Source organism: Alternaria triticimaculans, assembly GCF_023758025.1.
Source record: "Alternaria triticimaculans strain BMP 0046 chromosome Unknown scaffold_2, whole genome shotgun sequence".
Lineage (NCBI taxonomy): Eukaryota > Fungi > Ascomycota > Dothideomycetes > Pleosporales > Pleosporaceae > Alternaria > Alternaria triticimaculans.
In genome coordinates this window covers 2,161,908-2,177,895 of record NW_026055959.1, presented here as the reverse complement: position 1 = coordinate 2,177,895, position 15,988 = coordinate 2,161,908, and the positions used below count along the sequence as shown (strand labels likewise).

The window sequence follows — 15,988 nt, the reverse complement described above, 5'->3', positions numbered from 1 at the left end:
AGCAGCAAGGCGTGCGGCGGCCCTGGGTTATGAGATACGGAGAGCAGCTGCCACGAGAAAGACGAGCCTTTGGGGTCAAGCCACACATGTCCAGGGCCGGTGGTCAGACGTCTTTTAGCTAGCAGCTAGCTCTCAGAGCATCCACAGGGCCTGACGGAATTGCAAGAGGGCCGCGCGTGGGCATGGGTGGAGCGTCGGGTCTAGGCACACGGTCCCTGCTGCTCTAACGCTACGGTTTTGCATGGCCCTAGGCGGCTTTGGTCCGCCGCCCTACTCTGTGCGCGACGTGCTGCCAGACTGATCACCCACCGCCCGGCCTGCACAGCCACAACCCTACGGCAGACGCGAGCCGGCCAGAAGCCCTCACGGCCGCATGGGGAGCTGATAGTCGCTGCATCTGTCGCCATCCCGCACTCCAAGCGCACATCCGCCCATGGATGCTGGATCGCGCGGACCCAGCCCGATGTTTCTCGAATCCACTCCAGTTGCTACACCAGTGCGAGGCGCTCGTGCGCGGCTCCAGTGGCTTGATGAGTATTCCGTGCCCTGCCCGCAATTTGCTCGTCGCGACAGACGCTGCTCGCACACTATGCCCCCTTTGTCACCAGAGACTGTTGCGGCGCCTACGGTGTGCGTTGGCGCCTCAATGCGAAATGACATATGCCGGCCAGCTCCCGTTTCCACTTGTGTCCCGAGACTGCTGAGCCCTGGTCTCGCTCCTGTATTCCACGCGGCAGACGTCTCTGCCGCTGCTCGCCCTACCATTCCAGTCTACTGCCGGCCGCCTTCCCCTGCGTTCGAGCGCCGGATCAGAGACGAGGATGCCACCCCGCCAATTCGTCAAAGTCTATCGCCCAGGCCAATCCCACTGACGCCCGTTGGCCCTGTGTCGCTTGCGCTTACTCGGAAGACTTAATTCTTAACGTTATTTCACTACCTGACAGGCCGAGATTAAGGAGTGGTTAGCGGGCGTTATCCCGAACGCGTTTCTATCCACCGACTGAACCATCAACGGCTTTCGTCATCGCCAGGCGCTTGGGCTTTGCACCTGGAGCCGTAAACGCATTGCAGCCACAAGAGCGAACGTCACTGCCTTATGCAGTTACACCAACCGCACTGCTGGCTGTTGCATGGAATGCTAGTCCGACACGGCCAATCGCACTGCTGGGGAAGCCTCGTCCGGTAGGTCCAACGGAGGATTCCACTGACGCAGCGATCCTTGTGTAAAAATAAGTGTGGCAACAGTTACAGACGGTGATCGACAACGGGAACTCTCGACGAATAAAACGCCTCGCGCATTATCAGGTGGCAGAAACCTTTCAGTTAACTCGGCAATGATCGCCCGACTGTGGCACATCTTCGCACTCGCCACACTCAACGCCACACCTTGCTGATCAGGCCTCAGAACAGAGTAGATAGCGAACGACGCGTAGGCTTGCAGAATGGAAGGAGCTGGAAAGGCCTTGTTCATGACTAGATGTTGCGATTAGATTCGAACATGTTCAGAGTCCAGCCGAGTAGCGCAGTGCTCTGGCGTAGTGTCAATAGCCGTACCTCCTGAGCGATGCATTGGCCATAAACATTCTAGAGTGAGGTCACCTCCGTACAACCGCGTCCGGATAGGTTCACCTCTCGACGCCGCCTTGTCATTGTGACAGCGCTTTGCGGGAAGAGCAGCAGTTGCATCGTCTGATGTGAGCTGCCAGTTTAGCCATAGGCTGTCATCTCGCTAATTGACGCGACTAATTTTGGTTATTACGTGAAAAGCACTGCAATCTTAGACTGACACAAACTCCATCATCACAAACTCCATCATCACAAAGCTGTGACGGACGCACTTGACAATAACCGTCGAATTATTCTCTTTCAAGCATACGGGATTTAGCATAACCCCACCATCTGTTGTAACGGTGTGAACGCTCCGGTCGGGACATTTCATAGTGAATCAATTATCCTTTCTGACGTTGGCGGTTAGAATGCGTGGTACCGCACCATGTCTGACAGTCGAATCAAACTCAAACCGACGCGCTGAGTAACCGGCATGAAACACCAATCGCTGCCCGATTTGCCCAACATAACTCTAAGATCTCGATCACGAGTATATCAGACCTCCATTCATCAAACCGATAACGTTTTCTTCAGAACATCATCGCCCGGCCTTACCGAACCTTGTGAATTGTTCACTCGCGGAAGCGAAAGCCTCGGACTACCTTGAGCTGACCAGTGACGATGATTGACTTGCATCACTTGCAGCCCTCGCTGCTGCAATAGCCGTGATCGTGTTACGCAGTCCTGTTCCACTATGTTGGTTCCTCAATGCCGACGGAGAGTCTGGCATACGCAGGCTGTTGATAGAACTGTTCCTGCTCTGAAGCTCCGGTCGCATGCTTCCGATCGAATTTTCGCGGAATGCCGTAATAACACTTGAGCTTGACCCACGGCGACTGTCCTGAGGCCTGGCATAGACCGACTGGATGCTCGAAGCGGAATCTGCTCGACGGCTACGACCCAAGGATTGGACAGGGCTGGGAATCTTTGAATGCTTGCCCAAGTCCGCACCCAGAGTTTGGGACGATGAAGTCGATCTGATTGATCGCGTATCAAGCGCCGGGCGCCCAGTACGCATGAGAAGGGGGGTGTCTGAATCATCAGAACCACTCTCATTGGCCTCTCCATCAAGCGCTTTCAATTCCTCCGTGAGTGCTTCAAGCTGGTCAGCCCCAGGCTCGAAAGAGAACTGTCGGCGATGCTTTTGGCTTGTGTTGAGTTGGGGCTGCGACTGGAATTTTCGGAGGGTATGCCGCGGCGCAAGGCCTTGGTCGAAATACTCGTACGTTCCATTGTCAGAGCTGGTTTTTTGACGTGGGGTCTGGGTATCATTCTCTTCGACATGTGCTGTCAACTTCTCTGCCGATCTAGTCTGCGAGAACAGCATCATGAGACCATGATTGAAGCTGTTCACCTCTAGACCTCGACGTCTTGCGACAAGTGTACCGAGTGCCCGAAGAGCGATAAGAGCTTCGCATTCGGTAGCTGGCTCCATGCCGGTGTGCTCCAGAATCGTCATCTCGTCAGGCAAAGGGTCGCCAGATCCTCCTGAGAAGCCAGAAGCGACAGAACTAGTGAAAGATCGAGAGGGCCTCGTCTTCTGAATGGCAACGAGATTGAGCTCGCTCTGGACTTTGCGCGACAATGTAAGATTCTTGGTGGTTTGCGGTGGGTTCCCCACAGGTAACTCTTCCATGTCGTTGGTGAACTGCGTGGACAGGACGGCCATCTTTCCAGAGGGTGACGACGGCCGGTTCAGAAGCGCTGTAAAAAGTTAGCTAACATACACACGACGTGTGAGTTGGTTTGGTTCTGAAAAATGCATAAAGCAAACGTATTCCGCCGCCACCACGACAGTATACCGAGAATGTCTTCGCGGTACTATCAGCGGTAGAGTGGTCACGCGAGAGAATTATATATGCGGCAACGAGAAGTACACAGTACGCCTAAAGACTCACCTCTCTGACTCATTAACTTGATCTCCTGGTCAAGTTGCGCGTGTGAGAAGAAGTCGTATTTCGGCGGGAAGCTGTCGTGCGAGATGGTCTTGCTATGACGCCGCACAATACTGTCTTGACGAGCCTGTATGAGTCTTCTTTCTGTTAGTAGAGGAAGAGCAAAAGATTGAACACTACCTAGGTACTCACCCAGTCATGCCACTGGCCCCACGAGCTATGAGTAACTCTAAGCGCCGTATCTCCGCCCCATAACGATCTCTTGAGCGTGTCCAGTGCTCTTCGGCCTTTCTCCAATCATTGAGTGTCTCCTCCAGCATTGTACTGAGACACTCCTTCTGCTCTCGTACCTTGCGATAGTCCTCAAACACACGGAAGAGGCCGCTGTTATGCTCCATCGGTATCGGCCAAGAAGCTGTTATCATATGCGATCGGACAGATGTTACGACGTCGAGCGGGTCTATGTAGGTCTGGAAGGGCGCTGGTGCATCTTCACCCCATGGCGCAGAAAACGCGAACTCGGGCTCTTTGGCTGTCTCTTTGAAATTGGCGAAGAGCGACGTGTAGCGAGCGAGCTTGGGCTTCGAGTCTCGACGTAGGGCTGGGGTATCTGAACGTTCGCTTGGTGCGTCATCTGCGTCTTCGGCGATAGGCGTGGTGTGCGCACCGCCTACAGGAGTCTGTGGTCTGCTGCTCTGCCGCGTCTTCCGCCAGGTAAGTTGAAGCCGACGGTCGCTCGAATCATCGGTGCCTACAGGAGTGTCGACGTCAATCTTGAGCGGGGTAGATGTTCTCGGAGGCTTCTTTGGCTGCTTGCTGTGTCCCAAGCGCCAGCTTTTGTTGTCGGGCATATTCTCGTCGTCGTCCTTTGCTAGCTCTCTCGATAGATGCGTAGCAACAGAGAGCCCCGGGAGCTGAGATACGAAAATATCCATAGTTTCTGTGGGTCGTGACTGCCAGTTAGGTGAGATTGTGCGGGGCGACTGTCGAACAGAAGGGTAGGAGTTGTCGACTGGGAAGGCGCGGTCGTCTACAATCAGCTCTCACCTTCACCTCCGCTTCCGGATTTCAGCATGACGCGCGCTCACCACTAATGACGGCTATGGACGGCTTCTTGCTGAGCTCCAGTGTCATCTTGATAGAAGGCAGGCGCGACCTCGCCCGCTTTCACTGCTCGGAGATGTGAGCTTTTCGCTCTCCGCCCCTTCCGCCCCTTCTTTCCACCTGCGAACACTTGAGTTTTCTGGAAGGTCATTCAGGTTTTGATCATGGTCAGTATACTCATCGGTTTCGCTAAAGAGATTCGTATCACGATAGCGCTGAGATGTCGCATCACGGAGACGGAAGGAGGGTGTCATGTTACCAGCGAAAGTTTTCGCTGTAGATCAAAAGTGCGTACAGCCATAAAATATCGATATTGTAACACTCGGAACTTGATAGAACCCAGAGACGAGACGAGGAAACTGCGAAGAATAACAGTGATCAAATGTGCCGTCCACGAAGCGCCGGTAGTCAAAATGAGCGGTATTATATACCAACGATGGAGTCTCGTCTCTCTAAAAACGTGAAGTTCATAGTTGAAAGTCGCAGAACGTCATCTCATTGTCAGAGGGCAATCCTCATGATATGTCTGAAGTCCGCGGCGAAGCGAAGTGTCCACAAACGGCTAGCGCCAGCTGACCCGTTCAACACTCGCGACCTCGGGACAGTCACGGGCGAACGACCATCATTGCACCAACAACGACAAGTTCTGCCCCAGGCTTACGCGTATCGACGTTTTGGAAAGAGCGCAGGTCAACAGATGGTACTGGGCGACTGCTCGCATCGCATTGTGATCTCTGAGATCGTTGCCAAGGGAAGTGCTCTTCCGAGTTTCGGCTGAGTTTGAGTACCGTTTCATCTCACTCCAACCGCTCTGCATCACGGTGCTTATACGGTACTACAGTATCTTAACGAGTCTAATCATCAAGGCAGCAAGGTGGACGTTGTTGCAGACTGGATGCCTTCCTGAATGATGCTGAAGTCTGCTTGTGTGACCACGACGAAAGACAACTTTACATGGTACGATTGAAGTCGATACTACATGTTCCATTGCATCATCGTCATACCCCATAAGGATCTGGGTACAGAAGCCGCGCGTCTCCCGTTCTTTGGGAAGGCATCGACATCTCTCCGACATTTTTGACACACTTCAACACACCTCATCCCCGGCCGTGCCCTTTCCGCAGAACCAGACCGCTCCACTCCCCGCCGTTGCTATGGAGCAGATCGTACTCCTTTCGCTAATACAGTACCAAGAAACAGGCAGGAAAGTCTAGACTCCGGTTTCAGCCTTCTCAGCGCGAGGCACAAAGTAAGGTACCAGGATGACTTTGTGATTGACACCGGCGCCTGATGACGACGACGGCGGTGTGCCTGTATGTCAGATGCGCCGTGGCTGGCAGGCTATAAGTTGGAAGTATCCTCAGGCTAGTAGACGCTTTCCTTACTTCAAGCTCACCATCAAGTCAACTTCTTCAAGTCAATCTTCTTGTTTTCCAACCTTTCTATACATTCACTCTTTGTCGCCGGGCGACTTTACCACGTTTACAACTACCATCTACGCTTCTTCTACACCTACTCTCCGAGTTCAATAATCACCTAAACACTATTTCAAAATGAAGTTCTCCGCTGTCATCGCTACCATCGTCTCCATGGCCGCTTTCGCCATGGCTGCACCTGTCGCCAACGAGGGTATGTTTACTTTCTAAATCAATGATGAAGAGCAATGACTAACAATATGAACAGAAGTTGCCGCCCGCCAGAACCACGGCATGTGCGTCAAGGGCACCACCGCCGGTGTTGAGCAGATCGAAGGCTGCTAGGAAGTTTATACCCATGAGAGGATGTAGAAGACGGAGGAGCAAGATTACCACGAGTTGTGACCGGGGGAGAAGGAATTGGAGGATACAATGGTCGTCGCAGAACGGCGGTGCCGAAACGATATAGAAGCGTCCGTTCTGGTTGCGTTCAAGTAATACAAGACAATTGACAAAGCATCACGGTGTGATGGGCTTGAATCACTCTCCACGTTCCAAGTTTTCTTTCTCACTCGTTAGACGTAACGGCACTCGCCTTCGTGGTGCTACGGATTTCCTATTTCGTTTGGCAATGATACACAACGAATGGTCTAGATCCACTAGTTCATCGGTAGCCTCGCATGAGCCTTGCATACAACGTTTCTGCCTGAGCAGCGCGGCTAGTAAATACCACAACAGCAAAGGAACTCGAACATTACCCCTCACTCCGAAAGTACAGACTGAACAAGATGAAAAATGCGTAATTAGGTAAGTCCAACATAACCACATCGCTACATAGGTATATAAACGCTTGAACGCTTCCAAGAAAAAATGCAAGATGAAAATGCCAGCAACATGTCGATCAGACACTGTGCAACACCATTACTTCCTCCTAGGGGTATGCACTCTCGCTCTGCTGCTTCTTCTCCTTCTCCTTCTCCGCATTCTTCCCCGGTCTGAAAGCATCCAGACTGATCCTCCTTCTTTCCCTGTCCCTACCCTCATCTGCACCGCTAGATTCGGCCTCGCTTTCCTTCTCCTTTTCCTTCTGCTTCTTCTTTTCCACTTCTTTGATGGCTTCTCCAGTCAATTCTTGCCTGTTCATACGTTCTACTACGTCCTTCTTCCTCGTCCTCTTGTCACCCAACCAGATCAATAGACCGGCCGTTGCATTGCAGGCGATAGAGCAGCAGAGGATAACAGTGGTGATAGCAAAGGGACGAACCTTGTAGTAGATACCCCATGTGCACGCGCCGAGGGAGATCTGGAGTAGAGAGTGGCAGTCTAGAAGTACGACGATGGCGACAAGGAAACGGAGAGGGAAGGCATAATGGGTCTCCGTCTCGTGGGGCTTGTAAAAGGAGTGCGATTTGCAGAATTTGGCTTGGTGGTGTTCGAGCTTCTCTTGCTGCTTTGGCGTCAACACGGTGAATTCCCACTGTTTCTCGGGGTCGGCTGGGTCTATAGCGCGTGGTCCAGATACGGGAGCGTGTTCGGCAGGAAGGTCGTTGTGGTCGGTGAGGTCAGGAAGCATGTCCTTCTTACGGCGGGACCATGTGAAATGGTGGTAGTGAGCAATGTAGATCATGTGGTATGTGTCGACACAACGGAAAGGTGCTAGGCCGTCTCCTACAACAGCGAAGAGAGCAACGAGAACACTGTCAATGACGTGGACGACGTAGATCTGCTGTCCACCGACATTAGCCCAGCCGATGAGGAAGAGCACCCAGGCCAAGCCGAATGCGGTGATGAGGAAGGCGTAGAGGGTGACTAGGAAGCCAAGTGCTGTAGATTGTCAGTAATGGTTGAGAGTATAGTGGTACAGATACTTACGTCTCCTGACATACATGCCGAATCCCTTGAGCGAGCGCTTCATCTTCGAGCGTCTTGAGTGGAGCATGTGCCGTACGTGGTCGTTCACCTCTTTCTTGTCTTCGACGCTCCACCCAGACAAGTCAGTATCCTCAGGAAGAACAGCGAAGCGCGACTCAGTAAGCTGCGAATCTATCGTCATCATGGTCGCCGTCGTGGTCTCAGTCGCCGAGCGCTGGAATCTGGGAGCCGCCTGGGCCGCCTGAGCCTCTGCTTCCGCCTCCGCCTGAGCAGCACGAGCGGGTTCCAGTATGCGGTTGATCTCCTCCAGACTGTCGGTCTCGCTCTTCCGTCGCTTGAGGTTATAAGTGGGCCGGCGGTTTAACCATGGCAGGTTCGGAATAAAGAGCGAATTTTGCATGTTTGTCAAGGAAGTAAGCGTCGCGACTTCGGGGTCGATGGTGTCAAGCACATCGACCATGCCTGAGGTGTAGTTAGACGACATGCCGTCTTCCGCTGCAGGAGCAGGAGCATGAGCGCTTGTCGTCGGCGACTTCTCCTCTTCCTTCGTGCCCCAAAAGGGTATCCTGGTCTGTATCGCGCTCTTGACCTTCCGTAGTCGACTTCTGTCCGGCTCTGGATTGTTGAGGGTACTCTGGCTCCCGTTGGCGGAGGAGAATTGTCCCAGCTCTGCCTCCTCGTCCAGCGCAGGCAAGGGCGTGCTCGCTCTTATTATAGAACCCTGTGGTTGCTGTGCGGATTGTCTTAGGGCGTTGGATGAAGGCATACGCCGTATGCCGATACTGGCTTGACGGCCGACTTGCGGTCGTCGTGGGTATTGCTGGGGTTTGGTCGGCGCGGAGCTGCTTCTTGCTCGTTGCGCGGCAAGAGTACTTGACAAAGGTCAGCATTGCACTCTCCTCGTTCGCGTGCTTAGAGCATACCTGTACGTGACATGCGACGAGGGATCGGTTGCCCTGGTGGGCTTGGGGACATGCTGGCCAGCATCGATGGATGACTCTAACGAGGTAGGCGGTTCGATGACAGGTTGTTGTGTTGGTTGGTCCGCGGCTGCTCCAAAGTCCTGCGCATTCGTCCCAGGCTCGGCGCTCTGAATTCCTTCGTTGACGGCATGCGTGCTGGAGTTATCGTGGGGTGCCTGAGACTGTTGTGGAGCATGCAGCTCGCCCGTGCCGGAGCCTGAGGATGTCGCGCCGGCACCTCTGGCGCGCGCGATACGCGTCTTCAACCTCTGTAAATCCATAGCGACCACGGAATTGAGGATGGGGAACGCAAACCCCAGGGCAATTCCCGATAAACATGTCTTTATGACTTGGAAACGGCCGTGGCCCAATGCAGTCTGGCGGCTGAGGATTGGCTTTTACAAGCCTGGAATTTTGTCTTGGGGGACGTCATATTGCGCCGCAACCACTACCACCCCCTTTCCCCCAAGACGACTCACTCGCATCGCACGCGCGAGTAACGTTCGTGGGGACGGTCCACTAACGCCAGTCAGTGTTTGGACTACAGAGGTTAACGAGCGATCGTAAGGATCTCACGAAACGTACAGCATGTAGGGCGAGGCCGTTAGGGAGACATGCTCCAGGGAGCGACCTCGACTCCTCAGATCTGAAACTCCGGTTGGCACCCTTGCAATGATCGTTTTCGCTTACCGAAAACCGGATCCTGGGTGTCACATGCACACTGACGCTATGTCTCGCGAGTCGTGTACGTGTTCTGGCCGTAGCAACTACAAAATATCAATTGTTTTCGAGCATTGATACCGTTCTCGTGCTCAACTGTATTGATCTAAGAGGTTGCGGGATGATGCAGGGTCCTTTTAGTAGCACTGGTAGCTAGTGGCGGCGGGTACCTGACTTAGCGTATCTTCACGTTCCGCCAGTACCGCTGGTTTGACGCTTGTCGTCTCATCTCAAGTCGCTATGGCTGGTATACTGACATTCTGCTCAGAGCCTTGAACACGCCTGCAGCATGATTGTGAAGATCATACTCTATCTGCCCTTGAAAAGTCGAGAACTTTGGTTGAGGTGTTGCTTTTTCACATTCCTTCTAACATCTATGACGACATTCATCCCTCCATGGACCTCAAAGACCGAGAGAGGTCGATCACAGCCCTAAGCGCTTATGAATCGTCTTCAAGATATGCCTCCAAATGATACAACAACGGTTCGACTGGTCCAGGTTTACGATACCCCTTCGGCGCAGCCACCGTCGCTAGCTCACTCAAGAACTGTTCCGGCAAATCATCGCACTGGAGTAAACTATGGCCCCCGAAACCGCACGAACTATGAACAAGTAGGTCCCTCATTAGATCCCCATCTACTGTACCTTTGTAGATAATCTTTATACACTCTGAGCTAGGGTATGTGTGCGCAACGAACGGATAAGATATAGGGCGGCAGATCTGCTCATACAGTGCCCGAGTCGCCAGATTACGGGTCTGTAGATCGAGCAGCAATTCAGCTATCACGTATACGTGACATATACGTTCAAGAACGCTTGAGTCATCCTTGAGCGTGATGCGATTCGTATAGACGGCTTCCAAATAGTGGTCAACATCTTCTAATCTCAGCTCAGGGTCAACATCGTAGAGACTGACAGTCTTAGCGTCAGAGTTGTTCCATCTGCCACTAAGCGCGCTGGCGAAGAACTTGGATCGCGACGTGATGATGGACTGGTGAACAAACAGTTCTGAACGCTGAGATTCTGGCCCAACGAGAACTTTGATGAGCGGCGAGGAGATGAACCTGGATGTTATCAGCAGTGGTCTAAATTGATGGGCTGTTACAACTAATCACCCGTCGACACCTAGTCTTACTACTTTGACGGATGCGTCAGAATTTCTCCGTGAGTGCGTTGACATGGTGTTCGTAGAAAGGCAGCAAGGTTGTTAAGTCAAGTAGAGAGCTCTTTCGTAAGAAAAAGAGGAAGATGAGAACAATTATCGGAATTAGAGTTGGATAGCGTTTTCTTTGTGAGATCTAGCTTGACAAACTCTTCGATCCTGTCACTAATCACTCGGCGGCTTGATCACCTGAGGTACGATCTCAACCCAATAACCCTTATAGCCGTTAGTATGCCGTATCCCTCATGCATTTGCTTCCACTAGTTGGCGTTCACTTACATCCGGATCCTTCACGAAAGCGAGCTGTTTGAAGACATGCTTGTAGCCGTCTTGTACTGTTCCGTGCTTTCCTTCCACAGCCTCCGCGGGTAAACCCATCTGCTCTTCTTTCGCCTCATCCAGCGGCTTGATGACCTCGTAGCCAAAGCTTTTGATCCTTTCCAGTGCTTCAGGGACATCTGGCACTGTGAATCCAATGTGACCGAAGCCGATTCCCGCCGGATTAGAGTAGTCATTGCCAGAAGTATACGACGTAGCCGCGTCGGCAGGAATGTAATACAATTCCAGCAAGCCTTTTGAGGTACCGAGGGTGGACATACCTGTAACCATTTCAGTATTCTGTCGGAGTTATGGGTAAATGTGTGTACCTACCACTATCTCGTGGTCCTAGGTAGTAAATGGTAAATGGACCAGCATTGAAGATGAAGACAACGTGCATGCCCAGGCAGTCACAGTAGAACTTCAAACTATTCTCCGGGTCTTTGATACGGGTCATGAGATGATTAAGGCGGTACTCGGCAGTTGATGGTGAGCTCGGCCGTGGAGGAGGAACGATGTGCTTGCCGACCTCGTATGGTCCCTGTGGATAGTTTTCGTTAGAAGACGCCATGACTGTGCTGTCACAGATACCCTCGTCCAGAGCTTGCGTTTCTTGTGCAACCTCTCCGGCATTCACAACTACTTATATGTCATTATAGCTTACTAGTCTTAGTAGCCACATGTGGGGCATGTGGGGTAAGTTTGCGGCCTTGAAACCCTAAGAACATATGTTGGTTGGGTAGTGTGCTTCGTCTTTGAATGTTGCATACTCGGCATGCAGCGCGCCTAAAGAATATGTAGATCTTCTTCTTGGGAGAAGGGTGGCGCTTTCAGCTACACCCAAAGTATGCGTCACACTAGATAGTGGCGTTGATGAAAAGGAAGAACACACATATGTGATTGGGAATCTTTTCAGCTGAGCATTCTTCTCGATAAGCTCATCATCCCAGAATGATATCTCGGCGACTACCGGGAAAGCACAGGCGAGGATGTAGCTCAGTTCTTTCGCCGGAATCTACGCTGCGGACAGACATGACCCCTATGCGCTCTTTCATCCCATCTCTAGTACGCGTAACCAGGACGTAGTCTTTGCATATGACTACACCCTCGAATAGGTGGTTGCAGAACGAGTAATGCAATTCCTCGTCGACATCACTCGTGACATCCAATAGCCATTCATGATCCTCGAAACTGCGCTCGCCAGAGCCGGAGATCATCTCGATAGTACCGCGTGCTGCGTACATTGCGTCTTTGTATGTGCTGGTTGGACGATCAAAAATGTGTGAATGCCGACGCCGTTTCGTTGGGATGTATGCGAACCGAAGGTAGAGAACATCAGCAACTATGCGCAACTGATAAGTGTAATCGAGCGCCAGATTACCGTCATTCTCGAAAGCCGTCTTCACCAATTCTTCCGTCAGAGGTTCATCTGTCCCATCGAACTTGATGACATGGAGTTCCACTGGCAGAATATTGTCCCAGGTCAACGGAGATGTGCATGGCCACAGAACAGGAGCAATCCAGCCCGCCCAGGACCAGCTAGGAAAGCCTTCTCGCCGGATAATCTTCGTGGATGTTTCCGGATTGACGACCCAGCATAGTTCCCGGCAAAACGCAGCATTGAGCTGATGTTTCACATCATCCAACTGAACACCATAAGCCCAAAGATGGGACCACATCCTAGACCTGGATTGGATCTCTGTACAAGCAGTCATGGTATACGGTATGCCCCAATACTGATGACACGGGTTGTCTTGCGTGGAGAACGACTGGAAGAGACCACGCATTGCGTTTAGAACGTCCGATTGATAGCTCAATGCTCGTTTCGTATAGCGCACGATATGCTCGCGGAAAGGATCGTCCCAAGTGCTTCGCATACAGGTACTGCTCTGCCCGCTGATCAACTCTGCTGAGCCAGATGAGTTTTCCGTGGTCACTGATTCGAAACAGCTCATTGCGTTACACTCGAAGATAACCTGCTCCTCAGTGAAGATGAGCTGCAGGCGTGAGTAAAACTCCTCTTGATACGTCCTGCACGGTAAGAGTTCATGGTCAGTACTGATGAACACGTATAGACAAGGTAACTCACCAAGCTCTTTGGGACCAAGGTGATTCGCGAATGGGTGTTTTGAAGTCGTCTAGCCCTGCTACCCATGTCGTGCCATTCAATTGAATGGAAGGAGGCGTAGTCCGACTTCGACCACCAACACCGGGTAGTCCATGATCCGAGTGATCACCAGCTGCAGCAACGATAGTCACTGCTGCCGTAGAATAGATCAAAGCCATCATGGATAGCTGGCTTTGTAGTTGATGCGGATCCGACTGCTGGTCGAAACAATATCTTGGTGGTCATAGTCAGCATATGTCCAACATGTTTTTCTGTCGTGAATCCTACGCACTTATCGCACCACAGATATCGGTAGCCAAGCTTAAGGGTGACCTGCATTGCATCCTTGATCGTTTCTGGCAGGTTCAAAAAGCTCTCCGTAGCAGTACCACAGCTAAGGACACTATCGTGTTTATTGGAAGCTGACGGTTTACCCCAAACGTAGCTAAGTGCAACATACTCCGCACCCGGAAGTGCCACGATTATCCTGGATGACCTGCAGTCGATGACTTTGAGTGCAGTTCTTCCTGGAGCCCACAGCTGAGAAGTCTTGCCTTGATGGGAACATGCATCTCCATGGTAGGTCTTACAGTGCGTAATCCACTTTCGTAGCAAAGGATAGTCGATGAGATTTTTCGGTAGTGTACGGAATCGCAGGTTCTCATGTCCGGACTCTGGGAGAATGAAGCGGGAGACAGTGGAATCCTCTGATTGGACGTAGTAGTTCCGGAATGAGAGATCGCGAGGTCCTCCAACTGTTGACGGTCCTTGATAGTCCAAGAGCCAAAAACGGGCTGATTCCCTGACCGTAGATGACGAACACTTTCCATGTAGTATAGCAGCAAAAAATAGACACAGCGGGCACTCGGAACCGTTCCTGACAGCTAGCCTCTCATTGCACACCCCGACTGGGACAGTAAGGCGAGATGCCAAATTTCTGCATTGCATGCAAAGAGGAGTTCTCGACCCCCTTGGAAGGTCGGTGTCGCGTGCAGAGGCAATAGCGTTCATGATGTTGGTGTTTCGGCAGAGGCGGCGTAATATCTACGACGTCTAGAATAGGGAAACGCGCCCTTATTATGTCGAAAGTCCATAGCGATTCTCATGCTATCTGCTGCATGTATGCGTGGCATTGCTGCTTGAAGTGTGGTGGGGTAGGAGGCTCAGTCCCGCGCGTGAACATCGAAGAAGCCCCGAGGCAAGGCCATCAGAACGCGCTAGCTAGCAGCGCCCCGCGTACAAGGGTCCAGCGGCAGTCCAAAGTTTCGAGAAGGAACATTTGCGCCGCCTCAACACCACCACAATACCGCCGACATGGAGTTCCAAAGAGGAGAGCGCGTAAACTTGAACTTCGATACCGGCGCAGTCGAGAAGCTGGATCAGGGAGAACAGCATGAGCTCCCCATGCCATCATTCCCCACTTTCGTGGGCGACATCCAAGAGCGCGAATCATCACCAGCTAATCCTCCAGTCGCGCCCTCGTTCAAACCAAATGTGAATGGGTTCCCGGCGCACAAGAAACGCGTACCGAGAGTATCGGCTTTCAAACAGCAACGCGCCGCAAAGGAACAACAAGCCGCCACAGCACCAAAAGCGCCTGCGGTAACGCAGGATGCGCCCAAAGCGCGGAGCGCATTCGGTGTGGACAGGGACGAGGAGAGAAGGGCAATAGACGAGGAGAATAGGCAGACGCTGGCAGCCATGTCAGACGCGGAGATTGAGCAAGAGCGGCAAGAGCTCATGTCAAGTCTCAATCCAGCATTGCTGCAGAAGCTGCTCATGCGGTCCAACATTGACCAAGGGAGCAACGAGCGGGACTTTGATACAGAGCCGCCAGCACCAGCAGCTACTGCTACCCCGGCGACTGACGAAGCCAAGCCAGAACCTCAGCCAAAGACACCAAGCACGAAGAAAGTCTCCTTCGCGGCACCAGAACCCGAAAACGAAGCACCATCACAGCCAGCCTCGACCTCAATACCCACCGCGCAACCCCCGTCAGACGACAACACCACATCGACAGCTATGCCCGATACGAACGACTCAATACACTTCCCACAACCCCCACAACCACCCGACCTCGACCCAAACGACCCCTCATTCCTGAAGAACCTCCACGAGAAATACTTTCCCACGCTACCCTACGACCCCTCCTCGCTATCATGGATGTCGCCCATCGACCCATCCGATACGAAGTCGCCCTACCACCCCTCGCAAACCGCTCTCAACCCCGCCGAACTCCGCTTCGACTTCTCGGGCAACTTGCTAGCGCCCAGCGTCGCACGATCTATACCAACCGACCTGGGCCTCCACCACCATGCCGAAGCTCCCGAGGCAGCAGGCTACACAATCCCCGAACTCGCGGTTACGGCGCGGAGTAAAGTCGCGAGTCAACGGTGCATCGCATACCAGACCCTGGGTCGTATCCTATACAGATTAGGGAGAGGAGAATTCGGGGTTGAGAGCACGGAGCAAACGACTGATGGGCCGGCTAAGGTAGCCAAGAACCCAGAGGTGGAGGAAGACGAGGATGGAGAGGAGTGGGTGGAAGAGGATGTTGGCAGTGCCATTGCAGGCGGACTTTGGCAGTGCGTTGAAGAAGGGCGGGTGATTGAGACGTTGACGGAAGAGGCGAATAAGGAGAGGGGTCATCTGACTGCACGCACGTTTGCTCAGGAGGCGCTGTGGAATTGGCGTAGGGGCGGTGGGAGGAAGAGACAGGCTGTGTGAGCTTCACAATTCAAGTAAGACGACGGATGTATCACATAGATGTATGATATCACGAGAATTCCCCATATGAGTTCGAACTCATCGTTATGCATTACCC

The 15,988-nt window shown here is 52.6% G+C and overlaps 5 protein-coding genes across 5 annotated transcripts; 2 read left to right on the top strand and 3 right to left on the bottom strand.

The window, feature by feature from the left end:
- Positions 1–2,685: 2,685 nt before the first annotated feature.
- On the bottom strand, positions 2,686–4,438 carry J4E78_002382 (uncharacterized protein; the record flags this gene model as incomplete). The annotated part of the gene is made up of 4 exons (XM_049363029.1): positions 2,686–2,773; positions 2,835–3,312; positions 3,507–3,598; positions 3,696–4,438. 4 exons carry the CDS (start codon positions 4,436–4,438, stop codon positions 2,686–2,688), a joined length of 1,401 nt encoding a protein of 466 aa, XP_049225621.1.
- A 1,722-nt stretch (positions 4,439–6,160) lies between these two features.
- Positions 6,161–6,367, top strand: J4E78_002381 (uncharacterized protein; the record flags this gene model as incomplete). Its single annotated transcript, XM_049363028.1, has 2 exons — positions 6,161–6,236; positions 6,291–6,367. The coding sequence occupies 2 exons, from the start codon at positions 6,161–6,163 to the stop codon at positions 6,365–6,367; spliced, it is 153 nt and encodes a 50-aa protein (XP_049225620.1).
- Positions 6,368–6,953: 586 nt separating this feature from the next.
- J4E78_002380 (uncharacterized protein) lies at positions 6,954–9,137 on the bottom strand (the record flags this gene model as incomplete). Its single annotated transcript, XM_049363027.1, has 3 exons — positions 6,954–7,846; positions 7,895–8,766; positions 8,818–9,137. The coding sequence occupies 3 exons, from the start codon at positions 9,135–9,137 to the stop codon at positions 6,954–6,956; spliced, it is 2,085 nt and encodes a 694-aa protein (XP_049225619.1).
- A 1,767-nt stretch (positions 9,138–10,904) lies between these two features.
- J4E78_002379 (uncharacterized protein) lies at positions 10,905–12,301 on the bottom strand (the record flags this gene model as incomplete). Its single annotated transcript, XM_049363026.1, has 5 exons — positions 10,905–10,955; positions 11,019–11,338; positions 11,391–11,679; positions 11,950–12,072; positions 12,134–12,301. The coding sequence occupies 5 exons, from the start codon at positions 12,299–12,301 to the stop codon at positions 10,905–10,907; spliced, it is 951 nt and encodes a 316-aa protein (XP_049225618.1).
- A 2,177-nt stretch (positions 12,302–14,478) lies between these two features.
- On the top strand, positions 14,479–15,891 carry J4E78_002378 (uncharacterized protein; the record flags this gene model as incomplete). Its single annotated transcript, XM_049363025.1, has 1 exon — positions 14,479–15,891. One exon carries the CDS (start codon positions 14,479–14,481, stop codon positions 15,889–15,891), a length of 1,413 nt encoding a protein of 470 aa, XP_049225617.1.
- Positions 15,892–15,988: the final 97 nt, after the last annotated feature.